At 41.0% G+C, this 19982-nt stretch overlaps 1 protein-coding gene across 1 annotated transcript in view; it reads left to right on the forward strand.

The window, feature by feature from the left end:
* ANAPC4 (anaphase promoting complex subunit 4) overlaps positions 1 to 16789 on the forward strand; it is a 38392-nt gene extending 21603 nt beyond the window's left edge. The window contains exons 18-28 of the mRNA XM_090035719.1: positions 1040 to 1096; positions 1296 to 1352; positions 1976 to 2069; positions 4202 to 4299; positions 4813 to 4874; positions 4955 to 4993; positions 5084 to 5185; positions 6362 to 6439; positions 7991 to 8158; positions 9137 to 9260; positions 9755 to 16789. Coding sequence (XP_089891845.1) covers positions 1040 to 1096; positions 1296 to 1352; positions 1976 to 2069; positions 4202 to 4299; positions 4813 to 4874; positions 4955 to 4993; positions 5084 to 5185; positions 6362 to 6439; positions 7991 to 8158; positions 9137 to 9260; positions 9755 to 10024 — 1149 coding nt within the window. The 3' untranslated portion in view covers positions 10025 to 16789. The remainder of the gene's footprint in view (positions 1 to 1039; positions 1097 to 1295; positions 1353 to 1975; positions 2070 to 4201; positions 4300 to 4812; positions 4875 to 4954; positions 4994 to 5083; positions 5186 to 6361; positions 6440 to 7990; positions 8159 to 9136; positions 9261 to 9754) is intronic.
* The last annotated feature ends 3193 nt before the right edge of the window (positions 16790 to 19982 follow it).

Genomic DNA, 19982 nt, shown 5'->3' on the forward strand with positions numbered 1-19982 from the left:
TGGGGTGGTTATATAGACAGTCTTTCAGTGGCTTGGATGAATGTACTTTGTGTTCCACTCTCCAGTAATAACCTGCTTTCTTCCCTCCAGTGATAAGCTGATGTCATGCTTTTCAATGGTCACTTTTAGCAGCTCCACAAGCACTCTCACAGTCAGTCCTGTCCATTCCTTTCTGAAGTGGTTTCTAGGCCCTGTGTCGCTAGTACACATCGTCCCCGCAAAACTAGAAATAAAATTTTCACTCCAGTGTGTTCACCTGGGCCAGGATTTCACACAAGGGGCTCCCATGGTTTAATAAGGCAGAAAGTAAGGCAGGGTGGCACCTTATAATACCTAATAGTTCAGAGAGTAATGAGCTTTCATAAGCAATCCTCATATCTGATTTAAATATGTATAAATAGATACAGATAAATAAAATAGATGTAAATAATCCTTATATGCCAGATACAAACGTATTTTTACCCAAGCAAGTCCCCTAGTGCAAAATGCTTTTAAAGGAAAGTATATTATTGTAAGGTATGTTCTCTTTTGGCTGAAGTAGAATATTTATTGCAACCCAGAAAGTGGCAGTAAATGAAGTAAAACTCCATGTGACAGGGAAATTGTGTCAAAAGTATAACAAGGTTCCTACCCTATCGTTTACTGCTGGCCCATATCTACAATGGCCAGTTCAGTTCCCAGCGGACTGGTGTCCAATCAAAACTTTATTGGCAGAAATTCACTTTAAAGTGCCTTTAAAATAATTCACCCTGATTCTGAAAATGGATGGAAAAAATATTCTTCTGGCTCCAGGCTTTGAATGTAACCATCTATTAATAGTTTCTGTCTGTGAAATTCCTTCTTTCTTAAAAGATCACACAAGCTTTTACTAATGTATAGCTGTTTTTAGCATTCAGTTTTTCTTAAGTGAAATTGTTGCTTCTGTATATTCATAACCAGATGGCAAAATTACTACATTGCTCTCACGGTGAAGCACATTATATATGTTTTGAATTGAATTTATTTTGTAGTCTAATTTTTCCCATTATATTTCTGCTAGATGACTCAGAAAGACATAACATTTGTTGCCGATTTTCTTACTGAACACTTCAATGAGGTAAGGTATATTAGTTTACTTAAAGTTTTTATGCATGCAACCTAATTTTAGTTTTTCCTGTTGATAACTGAATTGGAAAGACTAGTTGCATTATTTATCATATTGAGAAATATGGATTTTTAAAATTTAATTTCATGGACTGCAGTATTGTCAAGTCAATACTTTTGCATTTTAAAATTCGGCTTTACATTTGTTTCAGGCACCAGAGCTCTATAATCGTAAAGGAAAATACTTCAATGTTGAGAGAGTTGGCCAGGTAAATAGTGAATTATATACTGAGACAAGAAACACAAAGGATATGAGTAAACACAAGCTGGGATAGATGGACAAGAGAAGATGGGATCTACTAATAAGAGAATGTGGTTATTGAAACTATATGTGCTGTGCTTTAATTTTCCTTCATGCTCATCTACCTGCAAAGAGAGAAACTGGTCTACCTCTTATAGGAAAGACTGTTTTTTTTTATTTTCCTCATCTCCATGGTACTTTAGAAAAGCTGGGGTTGGTGGGGTCAGGAATAATTTTATAACTAAAAATGGTCAAATATAATTGAAATCTGCTTGTGCAATGCCTTTAGATCATGAAGCCAGTAGTATTAGAATTTTAAATTGTAGGTACATAGAGCAGATTTACAATCATATTTGATTTGTTACACTTGTTTGGATAGCATGACGTTGAGAAACCAACAGTAACTCAATTAAGAATTTAGAAGAAATGTTATTATCTAGACATTGTACAAAGGAAGCATAAAATATGAATAATTTTTTATTAAAAAAAATCAAAGCTAATTAAGTGAAAATATTTTGACATTTATCCAGGGAATGAATCCTAGTTATCTTTATAATAACTTCTTGGTATGAATTTATTATCTGATTCCAGTACTTAAAAGATGAAGATGATGACCTAGTTTCACCACCTAACACAAAGGGAAACCAGTGGTTTAACTTTCTTAAAAATAGCACACATCTCAAAGGTATTGTATTCTGTTCCTATGCTGTGAATTGGAGATATGTTTGCAAACTTGACAAAATTAAAATCACACTTGTATAAGCATGAGTACAAGCAGTGTCAGTTTTTGAATCTCTGTCTGTGTAGGACAAAATATAAGGGCTTATTTGTTTCCATACAAGAACAACTGTATAAACTGTTCTACAGCATTGTCAAGAAACCTTTGATTGAGCTAAGCCATAGTGTGCTTCATGTTTTCTCTATGGATTAGAACATTTCTTTTCCTATACTTAAAAAGAATGAATAAGTAGGTCTGGAAGGTGCCTCAAGATGCAGGGCAAATTATTCTGAGGTAGGATTTGTGTGTAACTAGACCAGGGGTGGACAGTTATTTCAGCTGGAAGGTTGTTATTTTGCAAGTGGTAGGCAGACCTGCTCCCTGCTTCCCAGTGAAGTCATAGCAGCTGCATTTGGCGGCAAGGAGTTGGGGCCAGGCTGCCAGCTCCATTACATGAGGCTTCACCCCAGTGGCATGAGAGTCCTGGGAGCTGAACGTGAGTCCTGCGTGATAAAGGTGGGCTTGCATGGCCCTGCTCCTTGCTGGCATGTGCAGCTCCTGGAACTGGCTGGAGCCATTTGTCACTGGGTGGCTGTGCCTGCATGGGCCTTGAGCACCCCAAGGGCCCACCACCCATAGCAGGGGCTATGCACCATAGGGAGGGTGTGTGGGGTGGTCTCCACCCCCTCCCTCCCCACACACCCTCTCTCATACCCCAAAAACCCCACACCCACATTCTGCCCACCTGAGCTCCATGCTTCTGCTGCCCTGCTGGGCATGGGTGTTGGCCTCTGGACTTCTGCCCAGCTGTAGCTTCCTTACCTGCAAGTGCTGCAGCTGGGACATGCGGAGGAGATGCTGGAGGCCAAGGAAACTGAACAGGTCTCCTGGTGGCTGCAGCAGTGGAAGCAGCAGCCCTAATGGAAACTGTGTACTGGCTGGGGCCCTCCCATGCATTAAGGTGGTAGTGAAGCGTGCGGAGTATTGGTGAGTGCCTGTGGGCTAGATGAAATCACCCCTGAACTAGGCCATTCCTGACAAGTATTTGTATGACTTATTTGTAAGCCTTCACTAAAGAGGAGTTTACAAACTTTTTAGGTAGCACTTCTACATCTTTTTGTAAAGTACTAAACCCCAAATTGGATGTGGCACTCTAACTGAGGTCTCATTAGCACTGAGGGTAATTATCATATGCAAGGCACAGGAGATCATCTCACTAATTATCTCTGAATCATACGCTTGTTTTCTTTGCAACAGTATTATATGCCTGGCTTATATTCTGTATGCTATCAGCTATACCCCCAGGTCATTTTCTGCATCATGGTTGTTTAGTGAGATATTCCTAATTTTGTATTGGTGTCTTTGATTATTCCAGTGAACTGCTGATAACTGCTTCTTCAGTATAGTTTTTCAATCAGCGTGGTACCTGCTTCATTGTAATTTCACCTAGGCCAAATTTACTTCGTCCTTGTTATTGTATACATTAGACAGAGCTGCATTATGATGAACATCAGCTACTAACTATATTGGTGGTAAAAAATAGGGATTCTAATTTTCACATTATAAGAGAAACTGTCCCTCAGACCACTGTCTGATCATTCATGATTTACTGATATCCTTATGGCAACTATATCAATTATTTACATGGCAAAGCAATAGCAGGGTCATTGTATATAGAATGCATTTATCCAAGATTTGACTGGAAAAAATCTGTCTATATAAAACTCTTAAGTAGTAAGATGTATGTCAAAAATTAGGAATGAATGCATTTTAAATATATCTTCCTGCAGCATAAGGTAACTGAAAACAAGGAAATCCAAGCTGAAAATTATTCCAATGTATCCAGACAATAGATACTGTGAGAGACAAGAAACCTTTTTTGTTGTTGTTGTTCAGCAGTGTGCTTGATGACATTGTACATCCTAATTTTTTGTTTGAATTAACTGACATGGAAGATGTCTGCAAAGAGAGTTCAAGTTCTGATTCTTGGATTCTGTTCCATATTCCAGCACATTGTACTCTGACTGGAATGGAAACTCATATAATTGTAGCTTTGTGAAGAACATATCTTTTACTAATATTAAATGATTTTTCTGCAGAAAGCCCATTGCTGTTTCCCTATTATCCCCAGAAATCGCTACATTTCGTCAAAAGGCAAATGGAGGGGATCATTGATCAGTGTCTACAAAAACCAGCTGTAAGTCCTGATCTGAAAAGAGTATTCAGGGTCTTTTGAGGCCAGCCATAGTTGGTACTCTGATCATTTACACAAAAGTGAATTAAGCCCTTTGGACACTGTTAGCCTCGTAGGCTGAGGTCCCTTTTTTTAGTCACAAAACAGCCACAAATGGCAGTATTGCAGCTTTCCCCTCTCTAGTGTTTCAGTCTGCCCTGGTGCATTCAGAAAAGGTAGTTAAGTCTCTCTGCCTGTTATGTTCTTTGCATCTCCTGAGCATCATAAATGATCAACAACCATTTTTAATTTCAGTTAATTTTGTTTCCTGAGGAACAATATATTACTTTGTACACTTAAATTTAAACCAGGAACGTCACATGATAATGGCTTTTGTAATATAGACATCTCACTAGAGGTTGGGCTGGGTTTTTTCCTTTTTTTAGTAAGAGAAGAATATAATAAAAGAAACTATATGTGAGTAGCTGAGTAATTTTATTTTCAGTATTTTTGTAATGTTTTGATTATATGCTGTAGGATGTGATTGGAAAGTCAGTACATCAAGTAATCTGCATTTCCCTCTACAAAGTGTCTCAGAGGTATATATTTTCACATTATATCTAAGTTTTATTTGCACAAAACTTGTTGTCTTCTAACTTGTTTTGGTTTTCCTTTTTAGTGAGGAATCCATACCTCAATTATTTAAATTACCTTTCCTGTAAGTATATTGCTGATTTTTTTTTCTTTTCCCTATTGTATTCTATTTGTAAAATATTGAATTTGATCTAAATATTATTTAACGTTTTAGGTGGAATAACAAATCCTCCAGTACACATTATGTTCTCTTCACCATGGCAGAAAGTTCCATTTCGAAAATTTACATTTTGAGGAGACATACGGATACTTCTAGGTAAGAAACTGTCTGGACTGTGATACTGCAGCCAGGTCCATGTAGATCCAATCATGCTAAAAATAACTAATTGCCACAGTATTGAGTTTAGTTGCATAGAAATTAGGGACTGGAAGGAGTCTTGCATTTGCAGGCAACCATTTATTCAAAGCATCCACGCAACTCTTCTTATACATTGCAGCTGGAAAAAACCCAGTAAAAACCTAGGAGGAACAAAAGTGCTTCTCATGTCTAATTCACTGGAATGGAAAGAGTTATGTAAAATAAGTTCAAATGATCCTAGGAAGTGGACCTTCCCTATGCTAGAAAAGAAGGCAAAAACACACGAGTGATCTTTGCCAGTCTGAGCTGACCTGCCAGAAAATTCCATCCTGATCCCAGATCTGGTAATCAATTTGATCCTGGCCACAAGAGCAAGATGAGAGGGTTCTTAGTACTATTAGGAGTTCTAGTTTATCAACACTGCAGTCATGATAAAGAAATGGTTCCTTTGATAAGGAAATGGCTAAATATATGCTGCCCCTTCACATCAGTAAGCAACAATGGTAACCATTGCATAGGTTTATCTTCCTTAGTAAGTATTCATTTTGTGAACCCCAGGTAGCTTGTGATTATTATTAAGGCTTTTCATGATTGTTATAGAGCTCAGCACATTGAAAAAGGAACTCATTTATACTAATAAAATTATGCTTATTGATTTCTTAGAGTAAATGCCAAGATTCCAGCATAACTTTGTAATTTTGGTCCTTTTTTCCCATGTTGCCATAATCAACCCCAACTCCATTAGAGCTGTTGGGTAAATGATAAGGCTTTACTAATCCTGTTCAGCAGCTGATTTACGAAGAGAAAATACATAGTCTAACAGAACTTGGTTCAGAGTATTTGAGGTTGGGGTGTAAGACAGGAATTATTGTTTGGTAAGATCAGTTATGTTTTTGAGGCGAAGCCCTTTAGTATAAATTTGCCTGAGGCTCTGTCCTTTGCTTCTTCCCCTTGCACACTGCACCCATTTCCTTTAATACTGGATGTCCCTTATGCACTGAGTCTCTGTCTAAATCTAAATAGGCTGCATAGTCTCTTCCAGCCGCTTTCAGTTTTTGAATTTCCAGTACATTAGTATGATTTTTTTAGGAACTATTCACATAGATGAGGTTTTTTTCCTCCTCTTCCCTTTAGGTCTGTTAACAATGGGCTACTTGCTGTGGAGTTTGGAACCTTCTTGAACAACAGTATAAATGAAAGCTCAGAATCAAGGTTAGTATGTCTGGAAAGTAGCAGCTTTGTTAACTTGTGCCCGGGTTCTTTTAAGTCTTGTTTATTCTACTTGTTAATAGCTCTTTTTTCATATTTATACTTTGCCTCTGATCCTGCAAGTTGCCTTTGGGATCCTCTTCTTAGTTGCAATCCCATTAAGTCAGTGAAGATCTTTTTGCTGGGCTTTACCTACATGCAGTAACTTGCAAGAGTGAATGGAATTATTTTGTACTTAAATTATTATAGTTATCAAGATAGAAACGCAATGAAACTGCTTTTGCCTAAGCATGGAACGCTTAAAAACAATAAGCCAAAATGAGATCTTACCTTCTAATAATGCACTGCAGAATTTTGTAGTGATGCTGGTGACAATGATACCATATTTACTTAATTCCAAGACCAAGTTATTTCCCCATTCAACATAAGGAAAACCAGCCCTCATATTTGAATCTGGTATCGGATGGCTCCAGCTGGGGAGCTGCCTGCTCATGGGGCAGCATCAGTGGCACTCAGGTTCTTCCTTCCAGTGTCTGCTCCCTTTCTGGCTCCTCTCCCAACTCCCTTACTGGAAGAGAACAGATACTGGAAGTAGGAATCTGTGTGTTAACTGTTTCAGTCCACAGGTGAGCTGGGCTCCCTGTACAGCCAGTTCTCCCAGCTCCCAGCTAGAGTAGTCCAACTCCCAGCTGATTTGGCCATGGGGGGAGCCCCAGAGCCACTTCTGCTCCCTGAAGCTGGGCTCCCTGCACAACTGCTCCCTGCAGTGCAGGGCAGAAGTGGCCTTGTGGCTCCCTCCATGCCTGCTTCAGCAGAGGACTGCAGCATTGTCGCACATGTTCCTCCTTCCAGTCCCTGCTCCCCTCAGCAGGGGGGACACACGGGGTCAGGAAGGGAGCTGGGCCAGGAGCAGGAGCTGGAAGTAATAATGTGTGTGTGTTGACCTTCCCAAGCTGAGCTGGGCTCCTAATACAGGTGTTTCATGCAGTGCAGGGCATGAGGAGCTCAGGGGCTTTCCCTGTGTCTAGATAAGCCAGGGACAACAGTGGAAGTGTGGTGGGGCAACAGGTAGGGGGGAGGAGAGAGGGAAACTTTGATGGAGGGCTCCAACCCAGGACTGTCCTTTTTTTCCCTCAGAAAAGCTATGTCAGGTCAACTTACCCTTCTAGCAAAGAAGGGATAATGATGGTGGCTGTCAGAGCCCACCAACCAATGTCTCTTTTAGCAACTTCAAGAGTTTCCTGCCCTTTTGGAGGAAGGGACAAGCTTTGTACCTGCCTATTACATTGCTGACTAAACAGTAGGCTAGCCAACTCTAAATCTTTCTATATTAAAGTATATTAAAGAATATTAAATGTAATGAACATTCTGCAACAGGAGTCAGCAAACTTTTGAGAGTTAAATTAGGGCAGCTTACTCTAAAGGCAGGATGTTACTTTCAACCCAGCTGCCACCTCTCCCGCTGCCACCAACTGTAAATACGGTAAAAAGCTATTTATACTTTTTGTAAGGCATTATGGAATACAATTAAATACAGCATCAGTTTTGTTATAGGATCTACAGTTGTTTAGATGCCCATTTTTATGATGATGAAACTGTAACTGTAGTTCTTAAGGAAAATGCTGAACAAGAGGGGAAAGAGAGAATCTTGGCTCAGTTGCCTTTATCTTCAGTGTACATTGAGAACCAAGAAAGGAAATTCAGCTGGGATCTAAGCAAAAGGTATTGCATTGCTTTTATTAATTCCATGAAAATGCAGAACTGAAAGTAGAATTAACTAAAATTTCAGCCATAATTATCTGAATATAAAAATAAAATACAATTGCTTAAATATTGTCTAAAATATAAAAGGGTTATATTTGCAGGTTTACAGTATGCACATTTTAAAGACAAGACTTTCTTTTGGGAGGGAAGCAGGTTACATAGTTTTTATAGTTGTAGGGTTGGAAGGGACCTGAGCAGATCATTAAGTCTGACCCCCTGCCATGGCAGGAAAGAGTACTGGGGTCAAATGGCCCCAGCAAGTCGATTGTCAAGCCTTGTCTTAAAGACCCCCCAAGGTAGGAGCCAGCACCACTTCACTTGGAAGTTGGTTCCAGATCCTACCTACCCTGACAGTGAAGTAGTGCCTCGTGATGTCTAATCTGAATTTATCCTCTGCAATCTGAATTAACCCTCTGAGTTACGTTTGATTATAACTTGCAAATCAATTTTTCAGTCTGTTTATGTATGTTTAAAATCATAGCTTGTGTTTGTGTGTTCTTATCTGCTCTTCTGACATGGGGGTACCAATTTTGAGAATGCTTTGAGGAAGCAAGAACTTTTCCCACTTCTGAATACAAGGGCTTTAGTTTGTCTACTCCTAGCACTTCTAGAGGCTCTTGAACAGGAGTGGGTGCACCAAATTTGCAATGGCACTGATATCAACAGGATAATATAAAGTTGAGAGAGATTTCTTGCTTATTCTCCCAGTGGTTGCCAACTGAATATCATCCACATCTGGTGAATAGAACAGAATGAAATAATCTGTAAAACAACTTAATCCATGCCTTTCTACATTTATATTGATATAATAGCAGATGAGAGAAATATTGGAGGAAACTATAGAAAAATCATATATTATTGGACAAATGTAGTATTTATGCAGCAAGAAAATTATGGTCTAAAATGGTTAGAGATGTTTTTCTTTGACACGCTTAGGTTGGATGAGCAATGTGATGATATTTCTACACGTACTGTCTTTTTGGAGAGTCAGTGGAGAGTACTGGAGAATATGAAAGCCCAGTATGTTGCTGTAAATGGCATTAGAAAAGTTTCTTGTGTGGTAAGTACCACGTTTAGAGAGAGCATGGAATTCTTTTAGATAAATATTTTGCTTGTTATGACTAAAGAAATTGATGCTATATTTTTTTTTGTTGACTTCACTTGAAAAAAATATCAATGTCCTCCGTACTGCAACAAAATCATTAGAAGAAGTAACGATAAATTTTTCTCTAGTCCATGATGCAGAAAATTTATTAGAATATTTGTAACTTCTATTTAAAAAAAATGAGAGGGAGGGATGAATTGGTTTGTGTAGACATACTTACCTAGCTCTAAATCACTAACGTGCATGAAGTAGCAGAAATTTTAAAACAAGCTTACTTCAACTTTTTACTCTGGTACCTCAGGACTCAATTTAAAAGAAAATACAGCTTTTGGTAAACATTAATTTTAAAAGCATGACCCACATCTTCAAGACGTTTGTGTCACGCACGCATGTGTGTGTGTATGGTAACACACTTCTTTGTTAATGAAAAGTTTTAAATATTTCTATAGCTAAGTTCAAATCTTCGTCATGTGAGAGTGTTTGAGATGGATGTAGAAGATGATGGAGAAGCAGAGGAAGAGGAGGAGGAGGAAACTACTCAAACAGGAGGTGGAGAGCATGAGCTGAATCAGTCAACAGATAACCAAGACAATGTGTGTGGTGATTCTGCTGAACTGACAGAAGAAACTGGAGAACTTGAATCAAACTTGGATTCTGGACCTGATCCTTGTCATTGGTACAAAGATGTAGGGGCAACCTCACTAGTTTCAAACAAATGACACTTTTTCTTTATACTGTATCCATGTATTGAGCATGTGAATCTTGTGGATATTTTAGAATATACTACTTGACTCCCTAGATAAAGCCATTTCTTTTTTCTTTTTTTTTTCAGTTCCACCTATTGAATGTTCCTTCTCTTAAAATTTTAAACAAACAGTATTTTTTTCTGGAGTAATGCAGTGTGGGTGGGTGGGAAGGAAGTGAGCCTGGAAACCACCTCAGATACAGCTCCCCTGTTAAGTATGAAAAACATATCTGCCTTCAGGTAAGGGTCAAGTTTTCATGTATGTAAACCAGGCATCTGTTTAATATTCCTGTCAAATTTCAGAGTAATTAAAATTTGGACTCCATAGACATAGACTTGTTTGGTAATGCAAACTTGTAGAAAGTTTAATCTAGCTGTAAACATTTGGCATACGTTTTTAAACCTTCCTTAGGTTACCAAGAACACAAAAACAAAACCCTCACCAACTAGTTAGGGTCTTTAGACTGTCTGTGTGTATATATTGTGACACAGAAGTATGTAGTTCTGAAAATCCCATTTTCTTGTATTTAATGTAAAATTATAAAATTGCAGAGAATATTTTTTCCATTCTGATGTCTGTTTATGTGCCCCACAGTTTTCATCAGTTTTACCATATTCATTTTCTTTACTAATTTATTTGTATTTTAGAAATGTTACAGTGCTAACTGATGAAAGCTAAAACCTTTTAAAATGTGAAATTTGTGACTCCTGCTGACTAATTTTACTTCCTTTTTATAAGTGTAGTTCAGCTTTTTGAAATAATGGTTTTGCTAAATACTTAATCCTCCCTTAGAGTGGTAAAACTGTGAACTTGAGATGGGGGGGAAAAAGCGTTTTAGGTAGGTTTGCTTCTGCATTTCTTTCAGTTAAAATACCTAAAACTTAGAGCTATTCTAAACCTCTTGTCTTTGTCTACCTGATGCTCTGAACTGACAGCAGTGAGTAAGTCTAGAAGTTCCTGTTCTCCATGATAGTAATATGTTAATTTAAAAGTTGACCCTCCTTACCTGCTGTATAATTTTGAGTTTTAAAGTTTCTGAATTCTTTCATACAAAAAGAGCCTCATTTACATGAACTTGAGCTCCTTAAAAATCACAGTATAACGATGGAAGGAGATAGTAAGTGGGCTAGTTACATAAGAGGCATGGGATGTGTCCCTTAGGGAAAGACAGAGGGAGATGTAGGCAGACTCCCTCCTCCTCTTGTATTAAGAACCTCCTTGGAGAAGAGAGAGTTGCAGGGAGGATGAACCTCAGTAAAGGGAGTGGAAGAAACTAGTAATTGACAAAGCACTAACAGAAGGCGTATGGCCAAACTAGACTGATTGCACCTGATCTCGGAAGCTAAGCAGTTCTGCGCCCAGCTAGTACCTGGATGGGAGACCGCCTGGTCTTTGGGCAGATGAGAATAAGATGGGATTCAATACTGACAAGTGCAGGGTACTGCACCTAGGGAGAAAGAACCAGCAGCATACCGACAGGCTGGGGCACTCCCCTCTCGTCAGCACAGAGGCAGAAAAGGATCTTGGAGTCATTATAGACTCCAAGATGAACATGGGCCACCAATGTGGGGACGCAGTCAGGAAGGCTAACTGCACCTTGTCATGCATCCACAGATGCATCACAAGGAGGTCCAAGGAAGTGATCTTCCCCCTCTATGCGACACTGGTCAGGCTGCAGTTGGAGTACTGCATCCAGTTCTGCGCACCGCACTTCAGGAGGGATGTGGACAACATCAAGAAGAGGGCCACTCTCATGATCAGGAGCCAGCAGGGCAGGCCCTATGAGGAGAGGCTACAAGACCTGAACCTGTTCAGCCTCCACAGGAGAAGGCTGAGAGGGGATCTGGTAGCTGTTTGTAAACCGGCCAAGGGAGACCAGCAGGGAAGGAATAATGGCCATAACTTGACTGAGAGTAGATTCAGGCTAGATATCAGGAGGCACTACTTCACAGTCAGGGTGGCCAGAATCTGGAACCAACTTCCAAGGGAAGTTGTGCTCGCTCCTACCCTGGGGGTCTTCAAAAGGAGGCTAGTAATTCACAAAGCACTAACAGAAGGCCTATGGCCAGACCAGACTGATTACACCCCATCTTAGAAGACCCCTGTCATTTGACCCCAGCATTCTTTCCTGCCATGGCAGGGGCTTGGACTTGATGATCTGCTCAGGTCCCTTCCGACCCTACAAACTATGAAACTAAGAGAAGTGGAGAGGAGGGCGATGAGTTAGAGGGAGAGGGCATTATGGAGCTGAGAACGCTAGGTCTGTGAGGTGTGTTTAATTATATTCCCCTAACATTTACCTGAGGTGACGTAATAAAGGTAATCATATCCAAGAGAGCCACATGGGAACTAGACAGTCCCACAAGAGAGACTTTTGGTCCTAGCAAATGGCTGATTTTAAGATCAATACTTCACTTCGGGCAGAAATGAAGCCTGGCATTCTCCTTTCCCCCAGGGGGCACCAAAGGGCTGCTGCTGTGCTTGGGAAGCTGCTGCCTGAGAGGATGCGAGCACTATTGCGGCATGCCCGCAAGGCCTTCAGGTGGGAACACTAACATTATTGCCTCAGGTGAGATGAGAATCCAGTGCAGCGAGACAAAGGGCATTCATAGGAGGACCAAAATAGCAGTAGCCCCCGCCTTCTACGCTGTCCCCTTTAACTTAGGGCAGGGCAAGTAAGGGCTAGTTAGATGGAACAGTAGCAGAAGTGTCTGGCCGTGCGGGTAAAAGCAGCCCAAGTAGGTGAGTGGGCAGCCAGGGCTCAAGCTGCAAAGGGATTCATGCACAGCAGTGCCTGACTTCTGGGTGCCGTGCTGGTCTGTGGGCTCTCCAGGCTGCATGGAGCAGTGTGGGCAGGTTTGGCCCTCACAGAAATGTGCTGACAGATACCAGTAAGATGAGTGTGGGAATGCTGAGGTGAAAGTAGGCTTAAGCCCCAACCCTCAACGGTATTTAGGCCCTGAAGTCCAGGCCAGAGAGGGCCCTGCCTTTGTCACAATGAGTGACCAATCCCACTATATACAGTAGCTCTGTGGTCAGGGCTACTGCTACACATGGTTCATGGCCCTGCCAGCAGTTGTCAAATGGCTTGAAACCAGGCTTAATTACCCTGATTAAGCCATCAATCCAAGTTTAGTAATGTATAGATTAATGGATTAATCCCTGAGCTTAATCAGGATAATTAAATTATGGTTTAGGGCCAGCCTCTATCAAGCAGCTGCACCAGACTCTGCAGACCCCCAGCCCAGCTCAGCTCCGCTCCTTGCCAGCAGTGGGTGTGCATATGCCTCAGGGCCTACATCGGGAATGGGGCTAGGGCTGTGCTGCCCCTGGCTCCTCTTCCTTTGGCCCTGAAGGGCATGTGCACCTGTGAGCAGCAGGGAGCTGAGATGGGGCTCTGTGGTTCCCAGCACAATCATTTGCAGCCTCCCAGCTGCCTACCACAGCTAGCCCAGGCAGCCCCTACTGCCAGCCATGGAGCTCAGGCTGCTTATAGCCTCTCTGTTGCCTGCTGTGAGCCCCACCCCATGCTCCAAAACTGTAGGGCTTCTCTCTGCTTACCAGTAAGTTTTCATGGAGCCTGCCATTTTTCTCAGAAAACATCTGATTACTTATTTTCTGCACAAATCACATAATTACGCTTTTGGTAAGACCCTATCAATGCTTATGTTCTGTATATTTAGCCTGTAAGCTCATTTGATTATGTTTTACTTTTAATTGAATGTTTCACATTATTGCAATCTCACAGAGTTGAGCTGGAATTGGCTCTGAAAGTGTCAAAGCAGCAGTGTTGAAAGCAAAAAAAGGGCAAAAAAATCAGAGAATCTTTATTAGGTAAGTTGTAATACTTAATTAGAATTTCCATATGGCTATAGCAGACTTAAAGAATAACGTATCATTAAGAATAATACATCACCTAAACAAAATACAGTTGATTAGGCAATTAGGTAATTCAAGCACTGAACAGATAAGGGTAGAATCTGATAACTTGCTAAGATATATTTCAAGTCAAAGATCCCATTTTAATGCTGCTATATCCCCATTTATGTTACATGGCCTATTGCATTAAATCTATCAACACATGCTAATATAAGTTAAGAATAAAAAAGGGAAAATGTAGGGGGGAAACAAGTTATATTTTAAACCTTGCCAGCTGCATTTTTATATATGCATTTATTTATTTACCAAAGATAAATCAGTTCTAAAATTTCTCTTATTCTAAAATTGAAATATTCTTGCTTCTTCAACTTTGCTTTTTATTTAACCTAACTCTTTAGCTTTACTAAACCTGTACTCTATAAATAATTTAAGTTAAACATAAAACTTAGTTTCTCTTAAACTTGCTTGGGCAACAGTGCACAATTCCTAACATGAACAACTAGATCCCACTCCTTCAGTAGAGGTGGCCTTTTCATAGTTTCATAGTTTCTAGGGTTGGAAGGGACCTGAGCAGATCATCTAGTCCAACCCCCTGCCATGGCAGGAAAGAGTAATGGGGTCAAACGACCCCAGCAAGCTGTGCATCTAACCTCCTCTTAAACACCCCCAGGGTAGAAGCCTGCACCACTTCTCTTGGAAGCTGGTTCCAGACCCTAGCCGCACTGACCGTGAAATAGCGCCTCCTGATATCTAACCTAAACCTACCCTCTGCCAGCTTGTGACCGTTATTCCTGGTCACTCCTGGCGGTGCTCGGGGGAACAGTGACTCCCCCAATGCCTGCTGATCCCCCCTGACTAGTTTATAACAGGCCACAAGATCCCCCCTCAGCCTTCTCTTTTGGAGGCTGAACAGGTTCAGGTCCCATAGCCTCTCCTCATAGGGCCTGATCATACAAGTGGCCCTCCTCTGGACCCTCTCCATGCTTTCGACATCCCTCTTGAAGTGTGGCGCCCAGAACTGGACGCAGTACTCCAGCTGCAGCCTGACCAGTGCCGCATAGAGGGGGAGGATCACCTCTTTGGACCTGCTCGAGATGCATCTGTGGATGCATGCCAAGGTGCGGTTGGCCTTCCTAACTGCCTCCCCGCACTGCCGGCCAATGTTCATCTTGGAGTCAGTGATGACCCCCAGATCCTTTTCCGCCTCCGTGCTGACAAGAGGGGAGTTCCCCAACCTGTAGGTATGGTGCCGGTTGTTCCTCCCCAGGTGCATCACCTTGCACTTGTCTGTGTTGAAACCCATCCTATTCTCGCCCGCCCACCCTTGTAACCTGTCTAGGTCTGATTGTAGCCTGTTGCATCCTTCCAGTGTGCCCACATCCCAACACATCTTAGTGTCATCAGCAAATTTGAACATGGTGCTTTTTACCCCCTTGTTCAAATCACTGATGAAGATGTTGAACAATGCGGGCCCGAGGACCGAGCCCTGTGGAACCCCACTGCCCACGTCCTTCCAGGTTGAGAAGGACCCATCTACTACCACCCTCTGGGTGCGGCCCTCCAGCCAGTTGGCGAGCCATTTGACTCTGTGGGTGTCTACACCACAGCCCCCCAGTTTCTTAATGAAAACGGGGTGAGAGACAGTGTCAAAAGCCTTCCGGAAGTCCAGGAAGACTATTTCCACTGCTACCCCTGCATCTAATGATCTGGTGATCTGATCGTAAAAGGCCACCAGGTTGGTCTGACAGGACCTGCCACTGATGAACCCATGTTGGTTGCCCCTAAGCATGCAGTCCCCTACTGGGCCCTCCTGGATGTGGGGGACTTGGATTCCTTCTCTTTCCCTACAGATTTAAAATGAGTTGGGTAAGATCAAGGGTGAGCTCCTATATAAAGAAGTCCTGTAATGAATGCGTAGACCTGTCCTAGGATGCACTCAAAACAGCCTTTACCTTGTCAACAACTACAGATAAGAAGGTAAGGCAAAGGTTTGGCTATTCTGGTAACTTATTTATTTTAGACCAAATGGATGAATAACCTACAGTTTCCTTAGGTTAACTCAAAGAGCAGCTGCTTAAAATGCTTCAGTAAAATGAAAAATAAACTTTCTGTCTTGGATATGGAATAAGCAGAATTTCTATTTACTGGTTTGTGAGGACTTAGATCTGAAGCACACGATAAAGTTTTTCAGTTTTCTCTTTTAGAAATATATGAAATGTCTTGCCTTTCTAGAGTGTAATAGTGTCAGGACTAACTTTTAGTTAGTCCTCTTCCATCTCCCAGTGTTCTGAGAGGTTTGGGATTTGCAGCATTTTGATGCAGTATTATTAAAATATGATTTGTTGATTGTTTTCAAATAAATTGCTGATTTAGATAATTTATTTTGGAATGTATGTGCAATTAACATGCATTTTTTCTGATAGTTTTAAGAAAAGTATCAAGATAAAAGAGGGAGTTGGCGAAGTGAAGCAGATAAGAGGTAAAATATGTAAATTGGTCTATCTTCTAGAGTTTACTCCAATATGCATTAATCATTTGAGATCTTTAAGTTATACTATACAATCAAGATAGATATATGTAAAATCTCATGGGAAGAGTGTTAGATTAAAAATAATTGTTCAGGGGTAGATGGCCAAATCCTGTTTCCCCATTTCTCACTCTTAACAGTGTACAGGTAAATTAAACATTTTAAAGATCTATTTTGCTTCACATTAGCTGTGATTGTAGTTCACTGGTTAGTGTTCACTAACCTTTGCTATCCATCAAGGAAGGAGAAGGTTTATTATTCTTCATTTCACTGAAACATTTTAAACAGCTGCTCTTTGAGTTCACCTAAGGAAACTGTAGGTTATTCATCCATTTGGTTTAAATTAAATAAGTTAACAGAATAGCCAAACCTTTGCCCTACCTTCTTATCAAGGAAGGATGGATAGGGATGCAGTGGAAACAGTGAGAGCTGGCTAGAAATCTGATGACTTAGATTGCTGTTGGAAAAATGAGTATTTTGGGCAAGAGGGGATATAAAATGAAACTGGAGACCTGGAATATGAAGCAAAGCTTGTTAATGATGCATTCAGTGAGAGAGAGAAATGTTGTCCAAGATTGTTTTTTCTTAGCGCTTTTTTTATAGTACCTATTGGTTTCTAAAGCTTAGATCCACAAAGGAAATTTTCTAGTTCTTAGGCATCCAGGTCTCTGAAATTAGTTCACAAAACCCTGTTTTAGGCACCTTAGTTCTGCTATACAACTGTAACCCTTCTGCCAGGCTCTGGTGGCAGTATAAGGGTATATTTCAAGTTTTGGGGGTTTTGGCTTGAGCCTCCGTCCAGAAATGTGGGAAAAATCTACCTTACTGGAGGTCCTAAACAAGTAACTTCCACACTCCCAAGCAATTTTGTACAAATACAACTGTTTATTTAAAGGTAAATTAAGTAATTAAGCTTTATCCAACCTCCCCCTTTAAATAATATGTTTACTATATACCCCAAAATATCAAATAACACTCCACATAAAAAAAACATTCCAAATGGTAAACTCACCCCAAATGACAAATCCCCTGTATCTTGTAGGTTTCAGTTTTAGAGTTCCCCACCCTGGAAGCTGTACCTTGCCCAGGGTGGTTGAGGGGTTGGGGATGGGAAGATACAAGTCTCCCTCTGGATTGCCAGATGGAGATCCTGTAAATATCCACATGCCACTTCTTAGGATTGCCTGCTGCAGCTGCTTTGGTGTCGCTGCTCTGCTGCTTTATTACTGCTGCTAGGGAGGTTGCGGCCACCAGCACTTAAGTGCTACCACTACTGATCCACCACCCCACCGCTGCTGCTCTGCCTGGGAAGCACCACAGGATTGCTGCTGCTGCTCAGGTCAGCACTGAGGTCTGCTGCCAGCTGCCTTTCCAGAAAATGCCACCTCATGTCACTTGGTTGTAGTCCCTCGAAGTCACTGCTCAGGGCGCCCCCTCCTGGATTTTAAAATCCTCGTAAAATTGAGAATTTTACTAGCCTCACCAAAATGATCTCAGAAGGGAACTCTACACTGGGGTCTCTCTGGGCTCTCAGTCACAGCCCTGAAGCTTTCTTTCTCACTCACCTTACCTGCCCCTCGGGTCCTGCTGCGGCCATAGTCGTTCTGTTCCCCATTTCTTCCCCACAGCTGTCACAGAACCTTCCAGCCCCCACACAATTATCTCCTTCAGCTTGCTGTGTGCCTTCCAAGTGAAAAAAAAATCAAGGTGTGAGACCTAGTGGCAAAGTTTTGGCTCTTGGTTGGAGCCTTGTATTTAATCTTTTAAGGCACAGTTCACTGGAAGGGCACAAACAAGCTTTTTAACCTGCATACCAAATAAAAGCATGAAAATTTCAGAACACAACAGTGGAACAGAGCTCTAGTATCAGAGCACATGATCCAAAACATTCATTTTTATTTTTATATATAAATATTTAGTGTGTCTGTGTATAATATAAAAGCAGGTCTACAGTATGAATAGAGTTCAGAATGGGTTTTCCAACAGCCAGCACAGTGAACAGGAGGATGCCTGAAATGGCTCACAGAAAATAATGAGTAAAGTAGTATGTGAAATACTGTTTCTTTTGCAGAATTGGGCACCTGGGTAAGAGTTGAATTTGCAACTGTCTATTATATAGAAGCCACCACTTATGCTTCCAGCCTTGTTTTTAAATGGAAGTAGCTATGGCTGCTGCACTATGGGGACAACTCAGTACGATTAGTGTGTGACTAATAAGTTGTCAAAGCATAATTATCACATTGTGTCCTTGTGGGAACACATGGCTTGTGAATAACCAGTGAGAGAGAGGGTTTGAGATGAGCAGCAGCCCTCTTAATTGTCAGTGTCTATGTAAAAGCTGTACCAGTAGCAGCACTCCCAAGTGCTCAGGGAACTTTTTTGACCAAAACTTAGATGCCTAAGTTTTGAATATTTTGTGAATTATTCACTTGGATTTGGTGCTTCAGTTCTGCTCAAATGGCACTTTAGTTGTCCAAGTCCTTTCTCAGATTTAGGATGATATTTTAAACGAGTGAATCCCTACAAGCCAAATTCCATCTTCAGTTACACCTGCAAAATCTCACTAAGGATGCTTGTGTGTAACTGAAAGCAGAATGTCCTTACCCTTCCCATCTTTATGACAGCAATCTGCTGATTATTTCATTTTAGTTACACCTAGCCAGTTTATCAGCCTAGGTTCTCTCCAGCGCCAGGTAGGCAGTACTTGTTGCTATCCAGAGTCAAGGACACAATAACTTGTAATAAAACTGAACAAAATAAACAGTTTGCTAATCTCTTTATTATCTCATATCCCATATGAATATCCAGACTGCAATGAAAATATAGAGGTAAAACAGACCTAAGTAAATCTCTCTAAATTTAAAAGGCTTCTAAAATATTGAGTTACCATTGTAACAAATGATCACCAACACCTTTAGTTCCCGATTACACATTCTGCTTCCAGTTTTCTGCCTTTGCAGATTAGGCCGTGTGTTTTCCTGCACGCAGATACTTTGTGCAATTTACTAAGGCTTAAGAGCTGACAGGCCCTCACATGAGGCTTATCTGTCATTTTACCCTAGATATTTTTGTGATATCTAATGGACCATTATTTAATATTTATTATATTGCAGAGGCACCCAGAGTGGTCTCAGTGTTGTATAGGCAAATGGGAAGACACTATCACAGAAATCTCGTAAAAGCCAAAAAATCAGATGTAGGGTGGTGGAAAGGGATCTAAAAAACAAGCAAAGCATGTAGTGCTTTAAGCACTAGTGAAAGTGAGTAACTGCAGAGGAGATTACTTCTGTTTTCTTTCGTAGAAACCAGTCACGTGCGTAATTTTGCTTTAGTGTGCAAGTGTGTTTCCAAGACTGGATCCAAAGAAATCAGTGTCATAAATGGTATGAGTCTACTCGCCCTGGGAGGGCTTTGCTTTTATTATATATCTAACCATTTCCAGTGGCTTGCTAACCTCTGTCAGTACTGGGTATTTTTCTTTAAGGAAAGCACATATGCAGGAGGTTCTCTCAGCTCAGCTTGTTG

The sequence above is a fragment of the Crocodylus siamensis genome, chromosome 2 (genome assembly GCF_052110815.1).
Source record: "Crocodylus siamensis isolate JL-2025a chromosome 2, ASM5211081v1, whole genome shotgun sequence".
NCBI classification, from domain to species: domain Eukaryota; kingdom Metazoa; phylum Chordata; order Crocodylia; family Crocodylidae; genus Crocodylus; species Crocodylus siamensis.